Here is a 22,393-nt window from a genome sequence, read left to right on the forward strand (position 1 = left end):
CACATGCCACGGAGCAACTAAGCCCATGGCCCACAACTACTGAGCCTGCACTCTAGGACCCGCGAGCCACAGCTACTAAAGCCCGCGTGCCTAGAGCCTGTGCTCTGCAACAAAGAGAAGCCACCGCAATGAGAAGCCCACGTACCGCAACGAAGAGTAGCCCCCGCTCACTGCAACTAGAGAAAACCCATGCACAGCAACGAAGGCCCAACGCAGCCAAAAATAAATAAATAAAATAGAATACATCCCCCTCTCGGTACTTCGCCGGTGGTCCAGTGGTTAAGACTCTGTGCTCCCAATGCAGGGGGCCCGGGTTTGATCCCTGGTCAGGGAACTAGATCCCGCATGCCGCAACAAAGGTCCCTCATCCTGCAACAAAGATCCTGCATGCGCTAACTAAGACCCTGCGCAGGCAAATAAATAAATAGTTTTAAAAAAATACATCCCCCCGCTTCTCCTCATTGGCTTCTTTGTCCCAGCACCCTGATTCATTCCTTCATAGAACTTACAAAGCATGTAGTTATATATTTATTTGTTTGACACTTGTTTATAGTCTGTCTCCCCACCAAACTATAAATTCCATAGAAGGGTACAGGCTCTGTCTGTTTTGCTCACCACTGTATCTTCAGGACCTGGCACAGAGTAGGTGCTCAATAAATATTGCAGATGGTCAATGAGCAAATGGTAGCCAACGTGATAATGACAGTGATGCTATCAGAGCCCTTCCAGAGAATCCCACTACATGATCAAAATGCTCCCCATCCCCTTTCTTCAGCCTCCAGTCCCTACCCTAGATCCCCTGCTTCCTAGATTCATCTCGGACTAACTTCAGTAAAGTACAAAAAAAGGGACCATATCACTGGCAAAAAAAAAAAAAAAAAATCTCTCTTCAGGTTGATGACCGGACAGTGTGAATGGATTGAAAATTTATCAGGAAAAATGGATGAGAGAGGGGGGATGCCAGAATACAGGGGCAGACAGTCAGCAGGTCTGGGGGAGGGACTCTGTGTGGGGACAGGGGTGGCCTATTGGGTGTGCCCCTTTTCTTTTCTCTGGTGCCCTTTGATAAGACCAGCAGTTCTGTTATCCTCTCCCCCTCTCTCTCCACAGTCCGGGCAGCCCCACCTCCACATTTTGGAAGCATGTCAGTGCAGGACAACATGCGACCCATGTGGCTTTGGTCATGGATCTCTAAGTCCCAAAGGGATTTAGCAAAGTCCATCCTGGTTGGGGCTCCAGGAGGTAAGAAGGGGCCGCAGATGCCATTGAAGAGAAGGGGAAAACGAGGGTAGAAATCAGGAGTGGGGTGGGGATGTACAAACGATCCATATCTGCTGCTGGCTACGAGGTATTTGGGGAGGATCTGTGTTCATCGGAGTCTCCCCTGTGTTAATTTATGGACCCTGGTCTGGGCTTCTTCTCCCAGCTTCTCACAGCATGGGAGCCACGGGGTATTCTCGTGGTTCCTGGACTCTGGCCCCTGGTGCACAGGGCTTCCAGTGACAAGGGAGACACTGGTGACACTTTAACCAGAATGCAGAACTGATTCCCAGCCCAGCTGGGCCTCAAGCCTCTGACAGCCTGACAGCGTGGATCAGACCCCCAGAGATAGACAGGCGTGCAGTGGCATGGAGGGTGCGGCTGGCAGTGGGGCTCCTCTTCCTCTGGGCTGGGCTGGGTCAAGCTACTGGGACCTCAGGACCTGGAGTAGCACTGAAGGGGCTGAGGAAACTCAGAGGAGGGGGTGGGAGGCCAGCCACTTGCCCAGCGTTGTAAGGAAGAATACAGGGACTTTAGGAGAGGGAACTGGGTGATTCTCGGCCTGGAAATGAGGGGCCACTGTGAACTAGATATCAAGGGCTTGCTGAGGCTGAGAAAAGTCAGCAGCTAAAGGGCAAGAAGTTGGGGGTTGTGAGGGATCAAATAGCTGGGTGATCAAGAACTTGAGCCTGGAGTTAGTCAGACCTGGATGCGAATCCCATCTCTGTTAGTTAGAACTGTACGACCTTGGGCAATTTATTTAACCTTTCTCGGCCTCTGTTTCCTTACCTATAAAATGGGGATAATTACAGAGCATTTAACAGTACCTGCTTCCTAGCACCCTTGAGACTAAACAAGATAATGTATGCATAATGCCCAGCTCATAAGAAGACTCAACGAAAACTGGAGAACTGAGGGCAGGAATAGAGACTGTGCTGAGAAGAAAGGATGGGGAGGAGAAGCAGGTGCCCACGTAGCCCCCCTTCTACTGCAGGACCAGCGGGGTACCTGCGGCGGGCTAGCGTGGCCCAGCTGACCCAGGAGCTGGGCACTTCCTTCTTCCAGCAGCAGCAGCTGCCAGCTGCCATGGCAGACACCTTCCTGGAACACCTCTGCTTGCTGGACATCGACTCTGAGCCTGTGGCCGCTCGTAGTACCAGCATCATTGCCACCATTGGTAAGCGCCCTCTATCTGCTCCTGCAGCATCCCAGGGCCTCTTGGGTGTTTCTCAAGGTGCTTCCTCATCTTTTGTGTCCTTTGAGACTTCTCCCTGTTTGACTGAGGTCATTCGTTCAACAAATATTTGTTGAGCGCTTGGTAGACAAGCTTCTGGGTCCTGGGAGTAGATCAGTGAAACGAAATAAACAGACAAAGATCCCTACCCTTGCGGAGCTGACAATCTAGCTGGTGGGACAATAATTAATAAACATAATAAATTATTTTTAAAAATAAGGGAATTCTTTAGTATGTTAGAAACTGATAAGTACTATGGAAAACAAAAAAAAAAAAAAGAAAAGAAAAATCAAGGATGGTAAGGGGCATCAGGATACAAGGGCAGCAGGGAGGTTGCAGTCCTAATAGAGAGTCAGGGTAGCCATTGTTGAGAAAATTAGACCTGAGCAAAGACTTGAGGGAGATGAGAAAATGAGCCATGCAGATGTCTGGGGGAAGAGATTTCTAGGCAAAGGGAAGAGTCAACACCAAGGCCCTAAGTCAAGGAGGCTGGAAACCGTCAAGGGGAAGAGTAACAGAAATGAAGAGGTTGGGGGAAAGGGAAGGTCATGTAGGGCTTTTCAGGCCATTTTCAGAATCTAAGTTGAGTTTTCCTCCAAGTATGATGGGAAACTACTGCAGAGTTTTGAGCAGGGGAATGACATGCCCTTACTTATGTCTTAACAGAACCACCCTGGCTGCAATATTTGAAAATAGATTGGGGGTGGGGGCGAGGGCAGAAGCTGCTGCTACAGTATTTCTGGTTTAGAACAGGTGGTGGCAGAGGAGCTGGTGAGAAGTGATCAGATTCTGAATGTATTTTGAAGGTAGAGCCAACAGAATATGATGGATTGGATATGGGGTGGGGGTGAGGGTGAGAAAGGAGTCAAAGATTACTCCCAGGTTTTTGACGTGAGGGACTAGAAGACGGCATTATCAACTGAGCAGGAAAGGCTGTGGTGGAAAGGTTTAGGGGGGAGGAGATCAGTTCAGTTTGAGAAGCATATTAGACATGCAAGTGTGGTACAGAGTAGGCAATCAGATACACAACTCTGGGTTTGGGAAAGGGGTCTGAACTGGAGACATAAATTTGGGAGCTGTCGGCATATTAATGGTATTTAAAGCCATGAGACTAGTTGAGACCACCAAGGAAGTGAAGGTAAAAGGAGCATCTAATGTTAAGGGGGGTAAAGAGCAAGAGAGGCTGAGAAGGAGCAGCCAGTGAGGTAGGAGTAAACCAAGAGAGGGTGGTGTCCTGGAGGCCAAGAGAAGAAGGGACATCAAGGATGTGTGTCAAATGCTGCTGATGGACCAGCTAAGATGAGGACTGAGAACTGACCATTAGATTTAGTAGCAACACAGAGGTTTTTGGTGACCTTAACAAGAACAGATGTAGTGGACAGTGGGCATAAGGAGAACAGGGGGAGGGGAATTGGAGGCAGCAAGTACAGAGATAACTCTTGCGGTGAATTTTGCTGCGAAGGTGAGCAAAGGAATAGGGCTGTAGCTAGAGGGGGAACGGGGGTTAGGAGTTTTTTTTTTTTTTTTTGGATGAAAAATAACAGCAAGTTTACATGTTGATGGGAATGACCTAACAAAAAAGGGAAACTGATGACACAGAGGACTGGGGAATGGCTGAATCCGTTTTTGAGCAGGTGAGAAGGAGACCCAGTGCACAAGTGGAAGAACTGGCTTTAGGGAGGGACTGGAGAGGTTGGTCAACTGGGTCTCAGTTACACAGCCGTCCTATCAGCAGAGCAGGGATGGGATAGAACTCGACTCTCCTCAGTCCAATATGAGGCCTCTCAGCTCTAAAGCCTGGTACCCCAAATACCCTCACCTGGCACCCACCCCCTTCTCCTACACTGGGGTTACCCCCACACCGCAACACTTAACATCACTGCCAACACAGTTACCTCAGGCCTGGCTGAGCCCACCTTTCTAGGGCCTCACAGTGCAAGGAGGCTTGTGTTAGCTGGAGAGGGGAAGGGAGTTTCTGACCTTCGAGCAGGGGCGGCGTCAGGGAACAAAGGTCAGGTAACAGTACTTCTGTGGCCTGGGGCAGCTCTGAGGGTGGTGATGGGTTCACCTGTCTCTCAGGTTTGGGGAGAAAGTTGTCTGAGTGGAATCTCTGGTTCCAGGGCCGGCATCTCGCTCCGTGGAGCGCCTCAAGGAGATGATCAGGGCCGGGATGAACATTGCGAGACTCAACTTCTCCCACGGCTCCCATGAGGTTCAGGGCGGGGCCGCGGGGAGGCGGGCGGGGCTAGAGGATGCCCCAGGGTCCCGGCCACCTTCCCCTGAAATCCTCCCTCTGTTCCCATCCCCAGTACCATGCTGAATCCATCGCCAACGTCCGGGAGGCGGTGGAGAGCATTGCGACTTCCCCGCTCAGCTACCGACCCGTGGCCATCGCTCTGGACACCAAGGGACCGGAGATACGCACTGGGATCCTGCAGGGGGTGAGAGGCGACCTGCGACCAGCCCTGTCTTGGGGACCGGGAAGGGGGCCGTGCGCTGCGGAGGCAGTTGCCCGTAGGGCGGAGCATGGGGAGGGGCCGGCCCCCACCGAGGCAGGCAGAACTCAGTCCTCCTCTGGCCTCGCCCCTAGGGCCCTGAGTCGGAAGTGGAGCTAGTGAAGGGCTCCCAGGTGCTAGTGACTGTGGACCCTGCGTTCCGGACGCGGGGGGACGCGAACACCGTGTGGGTGGACTACGCCAATATTGTCCAGGTCGTGCCGGTGGGGGGCCGCATCTACATTGACGACGGGCTCATCTCCCTAGAGGTCACGAAAATCGGTGCGGACGCGCCTCCCGCCCTGGCCCTACGCAATGCGCGCACTCTCTTCCTTTTGGCTCCCGCATTCGCCCTTCACACCCACTACACCTTCCCCTGGCCACCCGTCCTGCGAGCCCTCGGCATCCAGACTCCTGGGCTCACCCTGGGTTGGGGCTGGACTGGCGGGTTAGTAGTTTCTTCCACAGAAGTCCGCCCTGTGCCTATTCGGTGCAGAGCCCAGGCCGAGGACCAAGAGATGAATACGACATGGTTCCGCTCTCTCGGGGGTCCAATCCTCGTGTTCCCGCTGCCCTGACTAAGCCCCCGGCCTCACCCCTGACCTTAGCTGACTCTTTCCATGCCTGTAGGTCCAGAGGGGCTGGAGACCCACGTGGAGAACGGCGGTGTCCTGGGCAGCCGGAAGGGCGTGAACTTGCCGGGGGCCCAGGTGGACCTGCCCGGACTGTCCGAGCAAGATGTCCAGGACCTGCGCTTCGGGGTGGAGCATGGCGTGGACATCGTCTTTGCCTCCTTTGTGCGGAGAGCCAGCGACGTTGCTGCCGTCCGGGCTGCTCTGGGGCCGGAAGGACAGGGCATCAAGATCATTAGCAAAATCGAGAACCACGAAGGCGTGAAGAAGTGAGCCTTGGTCTTTGTTCCCATCAGGCCCTACCCATCCCCATCGCCCCTCCCCTTCTCCTGCCTGCCTGTCCCTGGCATCTCCTGGCTCTTCCCCAGCCCTGACTCCCCCAACCGCCCAGGTTTGATGAAATCCTGGAGGTGAGCGACGGCATTATGGTGGCACGGGGTGACCTGGGCATTGAGATCCCAGCCGAGAAGGTTTTCCTGGCTCAGAAGATGATGATTGGCCGTTGCAACTTGGCGGGAAAGCCCGTTGTCTGTGCTACACAGGTCTGGAATGAGCCCTGGGGGCAGGGCCCTCTGTGGGTCTGGGGACACCTGAAGGTGAATACCCACACCTTAGGTCTTTAGCACGTTTTGCTGTCCAGTGTTTGACCCTCAAACAACGAAGCTAGGAAGAGATACTGGGACCCCCATTTTCAGATGAGGAAACAGAATAGCCAGGATCACATAGTCTGTGAGTGTGACACTGGCTTTAGGGGCCCTCAGAGAGTGTGGGAGTCCGAGAAGTACTTCAGGGCAGGGTCCCCAGTCAGAGTATGACAAGTACAGCTCTGACATCCAGATGTCCCCCAGATGCTGGAAAGCATGATCACTAAGCCCCGGCCAACCCGGGCAGAGACGAGTGATGTGGCCAACGCCGTGCTGGATGGGGCAGACTGCATCATGCTGTCGGGGGAGACTGCCAAAGGCAACTTTCCTGTGGAGGCTGTAAAGATGCAGCATGCGGTAGGAGCTCAGAATGCAAGGCAAACGGGCTGGAAAACCACATCCCTTCCAGGTCCCAATAGCCTTGCCCAGCCTTACCCCCTGGTGCCCACAGATTGCCCGGGAGGCAGAGGCTGCCGTGTACCACCGGCAGCTCTTTGAGGAGCTGCGCCGGGCGGCACCACTGAGCCGGGATCCCACCGAGGTCACCGCTATTGGCGCTGTGGAGGCTGCCTTCAAGTGCTGTGCTGCTGCCATCATCGTGCTGACCACAACTGGCCGGTGAGGGGGACACTGGGAACGCCAAGACAGGGCTTTGGGCCAAGGGCGGGCTGGGATGGGCCCCAGGCTTGGGTTTTGTCTCATCATCAGAGGAGAGGCAGCTATGGGAGCTGGAGGCCTAGAGAGGCAGATCTTGAAGCACACCAGGAATTGTACCTGCGAACCCCAGGGGTTTGGAAGGGTAAGGTGGCATCACTGGATGCGTTGGCTTGCAGGCCGTTTAGGCTCCTAGGGCTCAGAGGCAGGTCCTCTGCATTCAGCCCACAAAGCCTTACAAGGCTGGGGTGTTGCAGAAGGGCCCAGAAGGTCTGAGTTCAAGTCTTTGCCTGTGATACCTTGGGTAAGTCACCCAGGCTCTGTGAGCCTCCTCCATTTGTTCATGGGGTTGTGAGGATTAACAAGAGACATTTGTAAGTTAAGTACTATATAAAGGTACTATATAAGTACTATATAAAGTACTACATACCCATTCCCAGAAGGGTTTTCTGTTTTTCAAAGCAGTTTCTCCTTATCTCATTTGATATTTTTTAAAATCATCTCATATCCTCCTTGTGTGGTAAGAAAGGCGGGTATTCTTATACCCACTTTACAGGTGAGAAAACTAAGGCCCAGCAAAATATGATGACTTACCTAGGGTCACACTGCTTATTGCTGGCACCTGGAACCAGAACCCAACACTCTTTCACTCTTCTGGGCTGACCTTGTCTGCCTCCTTCAGCTCAGCCCAGCTTCTGTCTCGGTACCGACCTCGGGCAGCAGTCATTGCTGTCACCCGCTCTGCCCAGGCTGCCCGCCAGGCCCACCTGTGCCGAGGAGTCTTCCCTGTGCTCTACCGTGAACCTCCAGAGGCCATCTGGGCAGACGATGTGGATCGCCGAGTCCAATTTGGCATTGAAAGTGGTGAGCCACCTAAACTCCTTCCCCATCCACCCCTGGATTTGTATCATGAGTCCTCCAAACCCACGCCCCACACCCACCCAAAAGGGCCTCGCCTGTCTCCTCTGGTCCCAGATTTTCTCTGTGAGATTCACTAAGACTGAGATATTTGGGCTTCCAGGGGTGGGGGGAACGTGCTGAGGGAGGAGGGCAGAGGGAGAGAGGTCAGGGGTCAGGGCCGTCCCTAAGAAGTCGGCTCAGCTGCTGCCTGCACCAGATGGCTAGAGCCAGGCCTGACCCAAGGAGCAAGAGGTGAAAAGAGAAAGGGGAACCCAGTCCCCTGCAGCTGCAACTAAAATCTAATTGACAATTGGCTATGCTCATACCCCACCTCTTCCTATCAGCATAGCAATACAGGTAGACAGACTTGCTACTTGGCAACATGCCACCCCACGGGCATATGTGCAGCTCTGATATACTACAGTGGTCACATTCCTGCGGTGCCACCTGTGGGACACACTGTACAGTTTGCCTCAGGCCCCTCACTACCTACCTAGTGGGCTTGAAGAGGCGAAGGATGGTAGCCCGTTCTCATTACAGGGCTGGCCTGGGTTCCTCAATGGCTGATTAGCATCTTCTCCCCTTCCTCCTCCCAGGAAAGCTCCGTGGCTTCCTCCGTTTTGGGGACCTGGTGATTGTGGTGACAGGCTGGCGACCGGGCTCCGGCTATACCAACATTATGCGGGTGCTGAGTGTAACCTGAGGTGCCCCTCCTCCTCTGACCGAGCCAGCTCTGGACCCGTCCCTCCTTTCTGCTCCCTCCTACTGCCCCACCTCTAAGTCTTCTCTACTCCCAATCCTCCCTACCCTAGGCCACATCTGCCATCCAGGGTGCCCCCTCCCCCTCTCCATTTCGCACAGGCCTTGAAAGTCTGTATCCAATTAAGCCCTGGCCATCCAACAGCACCAATGGTACATTCCCTGCATCTGATACTCTTAACTGGTCCCTAAAATACTCTGATCCTTTAATCCAGTTTAACTGATTAATTCTATTCCCCTAGTCTTCCCGTACCTGGGGGCAGAGGTGAGGGGAACAGGACAATCATGTCCACAGTCTGCACAAAATCTCTATTTAAAAAATATTTCACATCCATGCAGTTTTACATTTTCTTATGTGGCCCTCATGATCATCTGGGCGTCCCCCAAGGAGAGTGCCACCTCTTTCTTCATTGTCACTGTCAGTGATATCAAAGCACCACCCTTTTGGGGAAGCTAGGGTAGATGGAAGGCGGGGAGCCCCGAGAGCCAGGCAGGCTCATCCCGTCACTGTCTCTACCACCTCTAGGCTTGCAGGCCGCTCCCTAGCTGCTCTCATACCCACCTCATGCCTTGCTGGGTCAGGTGTCCTGCTACCTCCTCCTGTACCCCAGAATGCCCACTTTGTTCCCACACACAAGCCAGGAGCCAAAACAAGTGTCTCTATTTTCTTTTTAAACCCAGGTGTTTGGAAGCAATATAAAACCTCTCCCACACACCCAGAACCCCAGAACTGCCCACCCAGGAGAAAAGGAGATTTAGGGTCCTGGCCCCTCATTCTCTGATGCTGTAGAGTAGGTGTGGGGACAGAGGGGTGGGATAGGGGGCTTCTCTTGTCCCTGAGAAGGCAGAGGTACTGGCTAGCCTGCCCTTCCCCAGGCTTGGTTACCTCGGGCCCTCCCCTTACTCCTGCACCAGCAGCAAACTCAGTAGAAAGGAAAAAAAGCCTAAAAATAAGAACAGTCCTCCTCTCCCTCTCAGGTGGCCTTCCTGCTCCTACCTAGTTAGGGAGAGGGCTCAAGAATTGCCACTGACGGGAGTTGCGCAAGGACCACAAGAGCTGGCATGGAGGGGCTCTGCCCATTCCTGTCTCCCTACCAGGAGGGGATGGGAGAGATGGATAAATGAATGGACAAATAAAATGAATTGATAATAAATAAAACTAGCAAATGAGTGAATAAATACAATTATTAAATGATTGAATAAATAAGGAAGGGAGCAAGGAAAGAAAAAATTCCATCTAAGGATTCACTTGCCCCCAACCTGGGGGGAATCTACGCTGGCACACTAAATAAGGGGGTGTCAACAATCCCTTAGCTTCAAGGGGGTTGTCCCTGGGACAGGGGCATAGGGAGGAGGTGGCTCTCAGTTTACAAAAAGGCAGTTCTATCACAGAGACAGAGAGTGCAAGGAACTTGTCAGGAGATGTGTGTTCCCACTCGGGGGGTATAGACAGGGAGGGTCCACGCATGGCAGTAAAGCTGGATGCCCACACCAGGGACCCAAGACATTTGTTGACAGCAGCGGGGGGACAGGTAATTGGCAGTGCCCAGCTATGCTAGCGGACAGGAAGATAACCATGCCAGGCAGAACCTGCAAGGTCATGGGCAGGAAAACAGAGACATCTAGTTACTTGGCAGTGATGGTGGTGGCAAGTACTTGTGCTTAGTAAGATGGGATCATGGGCCCAGGCCTGCACCTGGCAGGACCATGGCTAGGGGAATACCCTCATCAGAGGGCTTGGAGTCACTTCTACTTGGCAGTGGAGACATACAGCGTCTGGTACAGTGCCTTGAACATGGTAGGCGCTAAGTATCTTTGATGAATGGGTGAATGGATTAGGAGGATGTCAGGTTGCAAGGCGCCTGAGCTGAGAACAGAGACCATCTTCTTGGTACTAAGGGGAGATACTCCCATAGAGCAGTGTTTCAGGTCCCCTTGGTGTCCCCAAGAGGCGTCTGCCCTCTGGCACATGCTATGGCACCCAAGAGCTTACCCAAAGGTTTCACATGTTGGAAGAGAGTTGGGGGCCCCGGGGAGTGGCTGGCTCAGGCACTGATGGCCTGGGGGGCTGGGCTGTCCCTGGAGGCTTAGCCAGGAGCCCTGAGGGGGGCAGGCGTTCACCTCCTGAGCCCTTACACCCAGGAGAGCCATCACCTGCTGCCCGCTGAGGCAGAGAGGGCTGGGAGGCTGAGAGTGGGCGGCCCCGAGGTCCTAGTCGCCGTCCACCTCCTCCTGGGGGAGGCCCCAGCAGTGACACCTGGGAGCGCCCAGCCCGGGATAGGCTGGCATGGAGGGTTCGGGCAGGTGGGGCCGGCAGGCGGGAAGTGGATGCCCAGGGTCCCCGGGCCAGCAGAGGGCCGGCTCGGACAGGGACAAGTGGGGAGGCTGGGGAGCCTGCTCCTGCTGATCTTCGAGCAGAGCGAGCAAGGAGGGTGACTGGAGAGTCAGGGGAGAGGGGGAGAGGGCCCCGCTGGTGCGTCAGGGCAATGGCCACATTGGAGGTCACGGCGGCTGCTTGCAGGGGTGCGTGCACTAGTGGCTCCCACAGCACCGGCTTTCCGCTGAGCCGAGCTCCTGTGCCTGGGGCCAGGCCCCGAACACCCCGAGCCATATCCCTGTCGTGTTGCACCAAGTGCTGCTCCATGATGCCCCCACTGCTGCCTGGACTTGGCTCAGAGCGCTTCCGCTGCAGTATGGAATTCTTCTTGCCTAGAAATTGTCCCGGGGGAAGGAGTTAAGGATAGGAAAGGAATCCAAGATGAAGGTTGGATATGAAAAGTATGAGGGTAACAAGATGGAGTCAAGGGGTGGTGGTGGGGTGAAGGTAGGGGATAGGGGTCAAGAGGATGGAGATGGAGTTGGGGGATGGAGATTGGGAGATGGGGGTTGGAGGAAGAGGGTCAGGGGATGAGTATGTATCACAGATGGTGAGGGTCAGGGACTGGTACTCAGGGAAGGAGGATTCAAGGCATGAGAACTTGGGGTGATATCTCCAAGGGTAGGAGATGCTGAATGGTAAGGACAGTGAGCCAGTGTTGAAAGCCCTATTGGGGCATTTGCTGGGACTAGGTTGGGCTGGGGTGTGATGCTGAGGCGCTGGAGCCTGGGCCCTGGACCGCTGGGGACTCCTTGCTATGGACAAGGGGTGAGGGCACAGCCTGGACCCAGAGCAGACAGGGTGGAAAGGCCTCACCAATGCGGCGCAGCCGATCCATGGCCACTGTCTCGAAGGCCCGGCGCATCATGGGGAACTCCTCGAGCACGGCGTTGAAATGGTCCACGCTGAGCGAGTAGAGGCGGCAGTAGGTGTCAGCACGCACACTGGCTGTGCGTCGGCCCCGAGTCAGCAGACAGATTTCTGGTGAAGTTGGGAGGAAGCCTTCAAAATCACTGTCCACAGAACTCCCTCTCACTGGGCCTGCAGCAGCTGACCCAGATTCCTCAGGCTCCTCCCCAGATGGGAGAAACTGACGATTACCCACCCACCCAGGGTCCCTAAATGCTCCAAGCATGGTCACTCTCCAGACCTGCATAATTACTGTCCTTCTCATTCTGTCCAAATTAAAGATGATAACCAGGCAGCTCTTGCTGGCCCCCAGACTCCTAGTTACTCCACTCCACTTTAATTCCCAACCCACCTCCACTGCTTTAGCCCAAGGGGTAGGCCTGGGGCAGTGCCCTCTGTGTGCCCTCCCCTCCCACTCCTTTGAAGGAACACCAAGGGCAACCCAGAAGGAGAAAAGCAGTGCCAAAGGGCAAAGGGTAACACAATGGGGAGGTTGGAAGGTGGTGGGTGATTTGGGGACTGCGAGAATATATGAGCCTCAAATCACTTTGGGTAGCAGCTGGCAGAACTGCCCCCACTGCCACAGGCTGGGTCCCTGATTCATACCACCAAGGCATTCCACAAGGGAGCCACAGAGGTCAAGCCCCTGGGAAAGCACTGCTTTATTCCTATCTTTCTCTCATGGAAATCTCATGAGATCCTTGGATTTCACTGCTTAAGGGTTCTAAAAGGCCCACTGGCCCAGTAATTTTCAACCTGGCTATACATTGGAATCTCTTAAGAAGCTTTTAAAAATACAGAACTCCAGACCCCAGACCCAGAGATTCTGATTGAATAGGCCTGGGGAGGAGCTGCAACTCTCTGATCCTGCAGCATAGCCAGGTGAAGACCCTGATCCAGGGGAGCAGTTGCCCTCTGCTCCAGACCCCCCGACCCTCCCTGAGGCCTGCTGACCCCCAAAGTATGATCCATCAGTGAGGCGGGTGTCCCGGGCGCCACGTGCCAGCACACTGAGCAGCCCATGCTGGATGAAGTACATCTTCCTGCCCACGGAGCCCTCACGCACCACGAGGTCCCCCGGCTGGAAGACCTCAAAGCGTAGCTTGGTGAGCACGGCCGTGACGAAGCTGGGGTCGGCGTGGGCGAACAGTGGCATGTGGGCCACGAGGCCCCGGCAGGTGAAGTTAATGATCTCCTGGGCAGGGGAGGGGCCTGTCAGGCAGGCTGTGCCCCCTGCCCCGAGGTGCCCCCATCGAGCTCATCTGTCTCCAGAAGCCCCACCCCTGGGGCCATGATCTGCCAAAGGACGGGTATGCTTCAGTGGGCCTGGGACCATCTCTAAGCTCCTGCCTTCAGAGCTCTCCCATGAGCCTTCACAGGACCATCCCCCACAAAGAGAGACCCCTGCAGCCCTCCCCAGTATATTTCACCCCTATAAGAGCTTCAAGAAAGACCCTAGCCCCTAAAAGTCCTCCAAAGGCCTGACCTCCCATGGGGCCCTCTGTAGGCCCCACTCCCTGTAGGTGCACCTGCTGACCAATAGCCCCCACCCCAGATGGCATCCCAGAAGCCCAGGTCCTTGAAGAGCCTCCCTCCAGGGCCCCGCCCAGTCCCACCTCCCGAAGTGGTTCGCTCAGCTCTCCTAGGATGCTTTCCTCGTCAAACATCTTGCCCTGGTAGCGGTGCTCATAGTACTCATGGATGCGCTGCCGTGTGTCAGCTGGCAGCTTGTGGAAGGACATATACTGCTCCACCTGCTTGTACTGGAGAGCCAGCCGATGGCCAGCAGGCAAGAAAACACAGAGACAGATGTGGAGCCAGAACAGTGTGTGGGGAGCGGTGTGTGAAGGAAGGTCACAGACGTGGGCCAAACCCAGAGGGTTGAAACATGGAGGCAGAAGGGTATATAGATAATGGTGGATACAGGGAGGACACAGAGCACAATCACAAGAAAAGCCAGACATGGGCGGGGGGGGGGGGGGGGTCCAAGGACAGGTGCATTGGTCCAAACAAGGAAAAAGTACACACATGGCACAAATGGACATGGGGCAAGGCAGGACACAGAGATCCAACAAGGGCATGCGTCAGAATGGGCTCCAAGTTGAGCTACCCAGCCTCCAGCACCCCTCCCCTGCCTTCTCCTGCCCCTGCTGACCTTCTCCTGGTACTGACGCCGAGAAGAGTCCAGGGACTGGATGAGGGCAGTGGCGTGGCCGATGAACATGGCGTAGCACGTGGCACCCACGATCATGCTGAGCATGGTGAGCCAGACGTCGGGCATGCCCACAGGTGCCTGCTGCCCGTAGCCAATGCAGAGCATGTGGCTCATGGCCTTGAACAGGGCGTGGGAATACTGGCGGCCCCACGAGTAGTTCTGGGGGGCAGAGCGTATTGCAGAGCTGGGCACAGACCCCTCAGAGCCTCATTCTCCTCCTGCCCCCTCTTCTCTTTCAGTTCTTCTGTCTGCCCCCTTCTACTTTAGACCTGCCTGCCAGGGGAGGAACTTAGGTTTGGTTCTGGGGGGCCTGAGACAGAAGGGGCCTCTTTTACAGCATGGGGGCTGCAGTTTCTGCCTAGGTTTCCTTCCCTGCCTGCTCCCTCCAACACACAGACACTTCTTCCGGGCCTCTTTCCTCTCACTCTCCTCTCACCTCCCCACCTCCTCTCTCCTGTCTTCTCTTTTGGCCATCTCTCCATCATCTCCCACCTCCTGCCCCCTTTGTTCATCCCTCCTGCTCAGGGAGAAGAGCCCTTGGAAGGCCCAGGAGGGGCTGAACTGTGGGGAGTTCTCACCACCATATGGTTGATGGAGACCCAGCAGTCGGGAGGGAAGTCCTGCAGCATGGGGACCAGGAACTGCAGACAGCCATCCCAGTGACATAGCAGCAGCATCATTCCGATGAGGTTGAAGATGCGAACCACAGCACTGGCCAGGTCATAGGTCATGTGAAAGATCTGAGGAGTCCGAGGAGGGGCTGCTGTGGACAGGAACCCCTCTCTGCCAGTACTTCTCCATTCCTGGCCTTGCAAATACTCTCTTTGAATTTCTCTCTAGTCCCGGCCCTCATGAATGTTAAAACTGTGGCTATTATTCACTTGTATAGAGCTTTACAGCGTATATAACTAATACAAAGGAGGTTGTATTACTACTCTCATCTTATAAAAAGGAAAATCGATGCCAATCATGTGCCCCAAGTCACACAGCAAGTGTCACAGCAGAGACTCAAAAAGGTCTGCTGCACAAGTTGCCCAAGTGTAGCCTGGGAAAGAGGAGAGAGGGCATTTCACAGTGTGATGTCCCCAGGGCATATATAACGATTAATGCCAGAAGTCCTCTTCCCCTCCAATAATAAAAATAATAATAGGTAATTTACTGAGAACTTACTATGTGCCAGGCACTGTTCTAGGTGCTTTACAGGTATTAACTTCTTTAATCCTTACAACCTTATCATATGTAAGTATATTTAACATTTTCATTTTATAGAAGGGGAAACCAAGTCTCATACAGTAAACAGTAAAACTGGGATCTGAACACAAGCAATGAGATTGCAGAGCCCACACTCTGAACACTAAAATCTGCTGCTGTCCTGAAGCTGAAACTCAAGCCTCTCCCACACTCTGCAGTTCTTAACTCCTCTCCTACACCTTCCTCCCAGAGTCCAACTAACCCTCAAGTCTTTGTCCAGCAGTTGTGCTCCACCCTCCTGCACCACCACCTTCTCACCTTGAGGACCCATTCCCTGAACACTCATTCTGTCCCTGCTTCTCCTCTATCAACTTTGGAGACAGCCCTCCCTTGGAAGCCCCACCCATCTGCCCCACCCCATAAAGTTGCCAGGAGCCCCACCCATATCGCTGTCTGGAGTAGTCTGCAAGCCCCCTGCCCACCTCCCCACCCCACCTCCTCCCACTGGTGTATGTAGCGGATGAGGCGGGAAAGGCGGAGCAGCCGCAGCAGGCTGAGGATCTTGGTGAAACGCACGATGCGCAGGGCCCGAGCTGTTTTGTAGACCTCGGTGTCCAGTCGTGGCTCCAGCTCCACCACCAGGAAAATGTAATCCACAGGAATAGAGGAGATAAGATCAACCAGGAACCAGGTGCGCAGGTAGCGTGTGCGGATGGCCCGCGGTGCCAGCAGGATCTCAGCACCCTCCTCTACCACGATGCCTGTGCGGAAGTTGAGCACCAGATCCATCAGGAAGAAAGTGTCAGAGAGGACGTTGAAGACGATCCAAGGTGGGGAGTTCTCCTCCTTGAAGAAGGTGATGCCCACAGGTAGCACAATGAGGTTCCCCACCATCAGCAGGAGCATGATCAGGTCCCAGTAAAACCTAAGGTAGGGATGGGATGGGAAGTAAGACCACAGTGATATTTCACAATGATGGTCAGCCACCAGACTAAGGGTAGATAGTCTCTCAGACAAAAGTGGGCAAGGATACAGAACAACAGAATGACCATTCACAGCTAGTGGGAGTGTAAATTGGGACCACCATTTGGAAAAATAGTTTGGAATTATCTAGTAAAGTTAAACATTTGCATCCCCTGCAACCCAGCAATTCTATTCCTAGGTATACACACATTCAAGGGAAAAATGTGCTCCAGGAGATATATACAGGGATAACAGCATTAAATCTGGAAATAATCCAAATGTCCATCAGTAGAAAAATGTAGACAAATGAGATAAACACAATAGATAAATACACTATGATACACTCATACCCTGGAATATTATACAACTGTGAAATCACCCAACTGCAGTTACATTCCGCAGTACGAAGGAATCTCACAAATTAAATGTTGAGAAACAAAAGGATACACACTGTATGATTCCACACATACAAAATTCAAAAATGGGCCAAACTAAACTGCGTCATTTAGGGATTCAAGGAAAGTAGTAAAACTATAAAGAAAAGTAAGAAAATGAGTACCAAAAGTTAGAATAGTGGGTTTGGGAAAGCAATGTGAGAGCAGCAGGGAGCCTTCTGGGGTATCAGCAATGTAGTCTCTCTTGACCTAGATAGTTGTTACATGTGAGTTTGCTTTACAATTATTCTTTCATATATGTGTGTGTGTGTGTGTGTGTGTGTGTGTGTGTGTGTGTGTGTGTATATCCTGCTATGTACTATACTATATATATCTACCTTATATATTCACTATATATATCTCTACTATATATATATCCCTACTAAATATATCCCTAATGTGCATATATATATTCTTTATATAGTAGTATATATGTAATATCCTTACTATATGTATATGATCTATGTCACTATTATTAAATATTCTTATTATTAAATATTTTTTAAGTTAACAAAAGGTAAATACCCTGTGCTGATCTCATAGGGTTGTTGAAAAAATATGCACTGAGACAACGGATGTGACTGTGCTGTACAAGCACTATTTGGATTATGACTCACCTACTCTTTATCCCCAGATTTCTGAAGAGGTTGCTGCTTTTCCCATCTCTAGCTCTCTGTCCATTCCTAGTCTAGGACTTCATGCCTTCCCTATCCCTCCCCAGCTTTCCCCACCCCATCTCTCCTCCCCAACACAGTTGGGCCCATAGTTTCTGTTTCTCTGCTGGGATCTGCTCATCTGTGTCCCAGGGTGGGGATGATCTGTCCTGCCTCCCAACTGAACTACCTTTTCAGGTATGCCCCTCCCTCCTCCACAGCACCTCAGACAGTGCTGCTGCACATACAGAGAAGCTCTATAGCAGATCCTGAGACAGCAAGGCTTGAAGCTCTGCACTCCTTTCCTCCCCTAACCTCCCTGTGCCCAATGGGACTCTGGCTGAGCCCAGGCAAGGGTATGGGCAGGGGAGAGCCATACTGCTGTGGTGGAAGCTGTGAAAAGAAGAGGTCAGGAGGGAGTGAGGTGAAGCCTTCATTCAAAGAAGTTCATTAGACAATCTCAGGGTCCCAAGTAGCTATGGTGGTTTCAATTCCAGGACACACCTAGATGCAGTATCAACCCAGGACCCAGTCCCTTCTGACTCTGACTGCAAAAATCAACCCTTTCAGCCCCAGAAAGAAGTTTGGTGGTCCCCAAGTCCAGGCCTCCAGGAAGCCCTTCAGACTGTGTGATTTCAATCAACAACAAATCCTGGATCCCCTCTTCTTCTCTTTCCTGGCCACTGGAGAAATCCTGTACTGTAAGCTGGGAGAGGAGAGGGAAAGAGGGTTTGCCTAGCCATAGAGCATCTTCACAGCCTGACTCACAGGCAGTCACAAGCCTGGCGTGTGATGCAGGAGAGAGGACAGAAGAGAAGCACAATAATAAGGGGGATACATGGCTTCTGGGGATACATCTGAGGGTGAAATGGGGGAGGGGAGGGAGAGTCACAGGAGACTAGAAAAGGTGCACTGGTAGGGTGAGAATGAGGCAGTAAAAAGGAGGGGAATGAAAGGAAAAATGAGAGAAAGAGGAACATTTAGGGAGTGTGTATGTCTGTGGAATAAGATGATGTCTATGTTTCCAATTGTGTTTCCAGGCCCCTGATTCACACCTCATCCGTTCTGCTCATTTAACTCCCCAGGTTAGGTGCTTTGCATGCATCCTTGCCACATCCAGAAGCTGTCCTTCATTTCCCCCAAGGACAGGGTTGCTCTCCTCCCCTAGCGACCTTGATGTAGAGGTACAGCCTGATGGGGACTATGGAATGGCCCCACCCCCACTCTTCGTTCCTTCGGTCTGGTAGTCACCTGGGCGGTGGTCATATGGGGGGTGGCCTTGCCCCTGTGTTGCTGTCTCAAATCGCTCTGCGTCCAGGCCCTACCCTGCCGAATGCCGCCTTCAGCACCAGGGACAGCGATCAGAACTACTGTCTGGACACTCCCTCCTCCCCTTCCGCAGCGTCCCTATTTTTTCTGGTCGCCTGCCCTGCTGAACTAGGCGGGTGCTGGGGGTGGGAATGGGGACAGTGGGAAATAGCGGGGCTTGGTTTCTCCCTCAGGCTGACCCAGAGCCTCGGAACATGACAAAATTCCCCAGATCCCCAGCAAGCAGGACAGGAGGAGAGAGCAGTCCCTAATTCCAGTATTCCCTGTGGTGCAGGTCGGGTACCGGGTTCCTGAAATGGGAAATCCAGGTCTCTGTTGTCCGCTTGTCCCTTCCGGCGCCCCCAGCATGAAAAGTCACCAAGGACCTCCGGCTGGTGATCCTTCACCCAAGAATTCTCGGGCTAGGTTGGGGGAAGTGACTCTGCCGGCCCAACAGGGGACCCCTGGGCCGGAAATGAAGTGTCCGTGGAGGGTGGGGCAGGCCCGGCCCCCCTGTCGCGGCCCGTGAGGGTGGGATCTGTGTCCCCCGCCCTCCCTGCCGGACCCCCAGTACCGGAAGTCGCTGTAGGGGTGGATGATCCAGGCCCCCGCTGACTTGACCCGCTCCTGCTCGATTTCCACTGCTTTGTGGCTGCCGAACACGCGAAGGGAGAACTTGTTGACCGTGGGCTGGAGCAGCGTCCCGAGCTGCCTCCTCTTGGGCTCGGGCCCGGTCCCGGGCCTGGACCCAGGAATCGGATCCGAGGCCGTGGTTGTAGACGCCGGGGCAGCAGGAGGCGCCCTCTCCAGCCCAGGGGTCGCCCCATCGCTGGCCCTAGTCGTCGGCCTCTGCTCCGCCTCCATGACGCCCGTTAGCTTACACGTTTGGCCTCCTAGACCCTGCCGCGGCCATTCGGGACCCCCGACCCCTCCCGGAGTCGGAGCGGGCGCAGCCCGGCTGACTCGGAGCGGAGGCGTAGTCGGCTGGGAACCGCCGGCGCGCGGAGAGGAGGGGGTGTGTGCGACAGACTCTCCCGCGGGCGGCGGGCGGGTTGCGATGCGCCCCCTGGCGAAAGCCGAGCGAAGGCTGGGCAGGGCGGGCGGAGGCGGGGCGGACCGAGAGCCATCCCGGGAGGGGGCGGGACCAATGTAACCTGTAACCCGAGGGACCCCCCCCCAGGCGGGCGTGGCTTAGCCAATGGGGGCGGTCCTCCAAGTATAGGAAGAGAAGGAGGGGAAACGAAGCCAGTGCCACGGAGAGGGAATGGTCTAGAGTTGAAGGGCTTTTATCCCCTGAGTGCCAGGGAGGCGGAGCCGCCTGCGAGTGGCGGGTAAACCGGATGCTGGTTGTAGCTCGTGAGGCTAGGGAGGGCGAAGAATTGGGAACCAGTGGAAGAGATGGGGAATAGCTTTTAAGATTCTTCTTACCCACTCTCGCTTATGGACTTCCTGCGTTTCACTTTTTTTCTCTCAGCACTCTCCTAGGCATACTCCTTTCTTCTGACCTCCTCCATACTGCTCCCCCTCGTATTTCATTTCCGAACCCATCTGCCAGCCCTCACCAAAAGCAATTCTGCCAGTTACTGAGTGGACGCTGAGGATACAAGGATGAACACAAAGTCCTATCCATAAAGCCAGTGCTCCTCTATGCCCGCAGATGAGACAGGTAAATTACAGTGCTATGTGATGTAAAGGGCTATTTTGGGGGTTTTTTTGGCTGTGCTGCGCGGCTTGCGGGATCTTAGGTCCCCGACCAGGGATTGAATTGAAACCTGGGCCCTCGGCAGTGAAAGTGTAGAGTCCTAACCACTGGATCACCAGGGAATTCCCTGAAAGTTCTTAAATATCTCAAATTCTTCCCCTCATCTCCACTTCTTATTGTCACTGCCTTATTTAAAGCCCTCAGAATTTTTACACCTAGATTATTTCAGACGCCTCTAAACGGGTCTCTGAACTCTCTCAGGCCAATTATTTTTCCACAGTCTGTCAGAGTTACCTTCCTAAATCCAAATGTAGCTATATCACTTGCTTAATGTCCTTCAAACTTCCCCATCTTCTATAGGATTACAGTTAAATTCCTTAGAATGACATACAAGGCCCTGCAAAATTTGGACCTAGTTTCAACAACCTTTATTGTGATAGTCCCTCTGTTGAAAGCCAGGAGTCCAATTCTGTTTAAATGTTTTGTTTTGCTTTGTCTCCAGACCTTTGCAAATATATTCTCTGCCTGCTATCCTTCTCCTCCAATTCACTTTCCAACAGTTGGTTCAGATGTCTTCTCCTCTAGGAAACCTAAATAGAAACAAATTTATAACTCTACTTTCCCAAGCTAGGGTCTAGTCTACAGCTTTCTTAGTGACCAGGGCACTGCTGTTTATAACAGCTCTTGTCACACAGCTGCCAATATTTGTTTACAGGTCTTTCTCTTCCATTAGACCATCGGTCCCCAACCTTTATGGCACCAGGAACTGGTTTCTTAGAAGACAATTTTTCCACGGATGGGGGGTGGGGTGGGGGATGGTTCAGGTGGTAATGCGAGCGATGGGGGGATGGTTTAGGCAGTAGAGCGACGGGGAGCGATGGGGAGTGGCAGATGAAGCTTTGCTTGCTCCCCGCCTGCCGCTCACCTCCTGCCGTGTGGCCTGGTTTCTAACAGGCCACTGACAGGACAGGTCCATGGCCCCGAGGGTTGGGGACCCCTGCGTTAGACTGTGAAGCTGTGAAGAACAAAAGCCTTACGCCTGCCACAATGCTGGACACATAGTGAACACTTAGTAAATGCTTGTTGAATGAATAAGGGAAGTGTTCATGGAAGAGCAAGTGAACTACACTGCCCTCTTCACCCCTTAATTATTCTTCCTCTACTATTTTAGGAAACTTCCTAAACCATTTCTGGCCAACTGATGTAAGCTCCATCTGATTATCCACCATCCTGGCTTCCCTCAGATATTTTACTTGAATATAGTTATCCTCAGGTTATTTTTTTCATTTCCCTTATTATTTCTCAATTCCTTTTGTAGCGTCTCTAACTCTGCCCAGTTTGCCTCAAGGTCTCCTTCACTTTCCTCTTTTTTTTAATTCAGTAAATTTACACTTCTCATATATCATGTGTAAGTACGTAACATAAAGTTCTCAAAAAATTTCCCTTTCTTTGGCACCTGATTCTCCACCCCTCCATTTCTCAAACCTTTCCTCCAAGGCCATACCCCGCTCCCCCACCCACCCCGAAACGTGCGTAGCTTTTGCTCAGGAGGAAAGGTGGGAGCCATTCTTTGCCGTGGTTAGGTTGCCGAACTGTTTTAAGAAATGAACTTTCACAGGCTATGCTTGAGAATTACACCTCACCACCAAGGCTCAAAAGGTTTGCGGAGCGGCGACATTCCGTAAACAACAACCCCTTCTTTTCAACTTCCAAACCTAACAAAACAAACCACAGAAGTCTCATTGAATAGGTAAAAGATCGAGGAAGGATACGGAAGGACACGAGGGGCTGAGGGGGGGCGCGGGCCTGGTACTCCCCGACAACTCTCTCCCCGCCCCCACGAACTTCCGCCCTAGCACCTCCTCCGCTCTCACGGGCTGACTGCCGCGAGCTACGCGAGGACGCGCTGGCGTGCGCGGTCCTGGGGGCGGGGCCCAGGGGTAGCTGGGAAGCGACGCAGGACGTGCGTGCGTGCGTACGTGCTCGCTCGCGGTGGCGGCGGCGGATCGGAGAGGCCAGAGCCGGAGACCGAGCTGGGATCGGGCCCCGGGCGGGGGCGGTGC

At 53.5% G+C, this 22,393-nt stretch overlaps 2 protein-coding genes across 3 annotated transcripts; one reads left to right on the top strand and one right to left on the bottom strand.

Moving 5' to 3' along the window:
* Positions 1-1,134: 1,134 nt before the first annotated feature.
* On the top strand, positions 1,135-9,640 carry PKLR (pyruvate kinase L/R). The gene is made up of 12 exons (XM_033857542.2): positions 1,135-1,242; positions 2,255-2,437; positions 4,615-4,706; positions 4,804-4,935; positions 5,085-5,271; positions 5,620-5,890; positions 6,013-6,163; positions 6,470-6,622; positions 6,717-6,883; positions 7,602-7,783; positions 8,416-8,523; positions 9,557-9,640. Exons 1-11 carry the CDS (start codon positions 1,143-1,145, stop codon positions 8,520-8,522), a joined length of 1,725 nt encoding a protein of 574 aa, XP_033713433.2. The 5' UTR covers positions 1,135-1,142; the 3' UTR covers position 8,523; positions 9,557-9,640.
* On the bottom strand, positions 8,831-22,175 carry HCN3 (hyperpolarization activated cyclic nucleotide gated potassium channel 3). 2 transcript variants are annotated; one of them, XM_073806599.1, is made up of 8 exons: positions 18,933-19,181; positions 15,766-16,195; positions 14,658-14,819; positions 14,020-14,238; positions 13,481-13,627; positions 12,819-13,059; positions 11,772-11,936; positions 8,831-11,287 (listed from the first exon to the last, which is right to left on the bottom strand). In XM_073806599.1, exons 1-8 carry the CDS (start codon positions 18,995-18,997, stop codon positions 10,581-10,583), a joined length of 2,136 nt encoding a protein of 711 aa, XP_073662700.1. In that variant the 5' UTR covers positions 18,998-19,181; the 3' UTR covers positions 8,831-10,580. The 2 variants fall into 2 exon arrangements, with proteins under 2 accessions (XP_073662700.1, XP_004315649.1); XM_004315601.4 differs by lacking the exon at positions 18,933-19,181 and adding an exon at positions 19,203-22,175 and having other exon boundaries at positions 8,836-11,287.
* Between the last annotated feature and the right edge of the window lie 218 nt (positions 22,176-22,393).

Source organism: Tursiops truncatus, chromosome 1, assembly GCF_011762595.2.
Source record: "Tursiops truncatus isolate mTurTru1 chromosome 1, mTurTru1.mat.Y, whole genome shotgun sequence".
Taxonomy (NCBI): Eukaryota; Metazoa; Chordata; class Mammalia; order Artiodactyla; family Delphinidae; genus Tursiops; species Tursiops truncatus.

Bases quoted from the DNA above. Each gene is read 5' to 3' on its own strand.
- HCN3 (XM_004315601.4), bottom strand. From the start codon at position 19,492: ATGGAGGCGGAGCAGAGGCCGACGACTAGGGCCAGCGATGGGGCGACC. The intron at 14,820-15,765 runs GTGGGGTGGGGA...CGGACTCCTCAG, and splicing joins ACATACACCAGTGGGAGGAG to ATCTTTCACATGACCTATGA. The intron at 14,239-14,657 runs GTGAGAACTCCC...TCTGCCCCCCAG, and splicing joins TCTCCATCAACCATATGGTG to AACTACTCGTGGGGCCGCCA.
- PKLR (XM_033857542.2), top strand. From the start codon at position 1,143: ATGTCAGTGCAGGACAACATGCGACCCATGTGGCTTTGGTCATGGATC. The intron at 1,243-2,254 runs GTAAGAAGGGGC...CTTCTACTGCAG, and splicing joins CCTGGTTGGGGCTCCAGGAG to GACCAGCGGGGTACCTGCGG. The intron at 4,707-4,803 runs GTTCAGGGCGGG...TCCCATCCCCAG, and splicing joins TCTCCCACGGCTCCCATGAG to TACCATGCTGAATCCATCGC.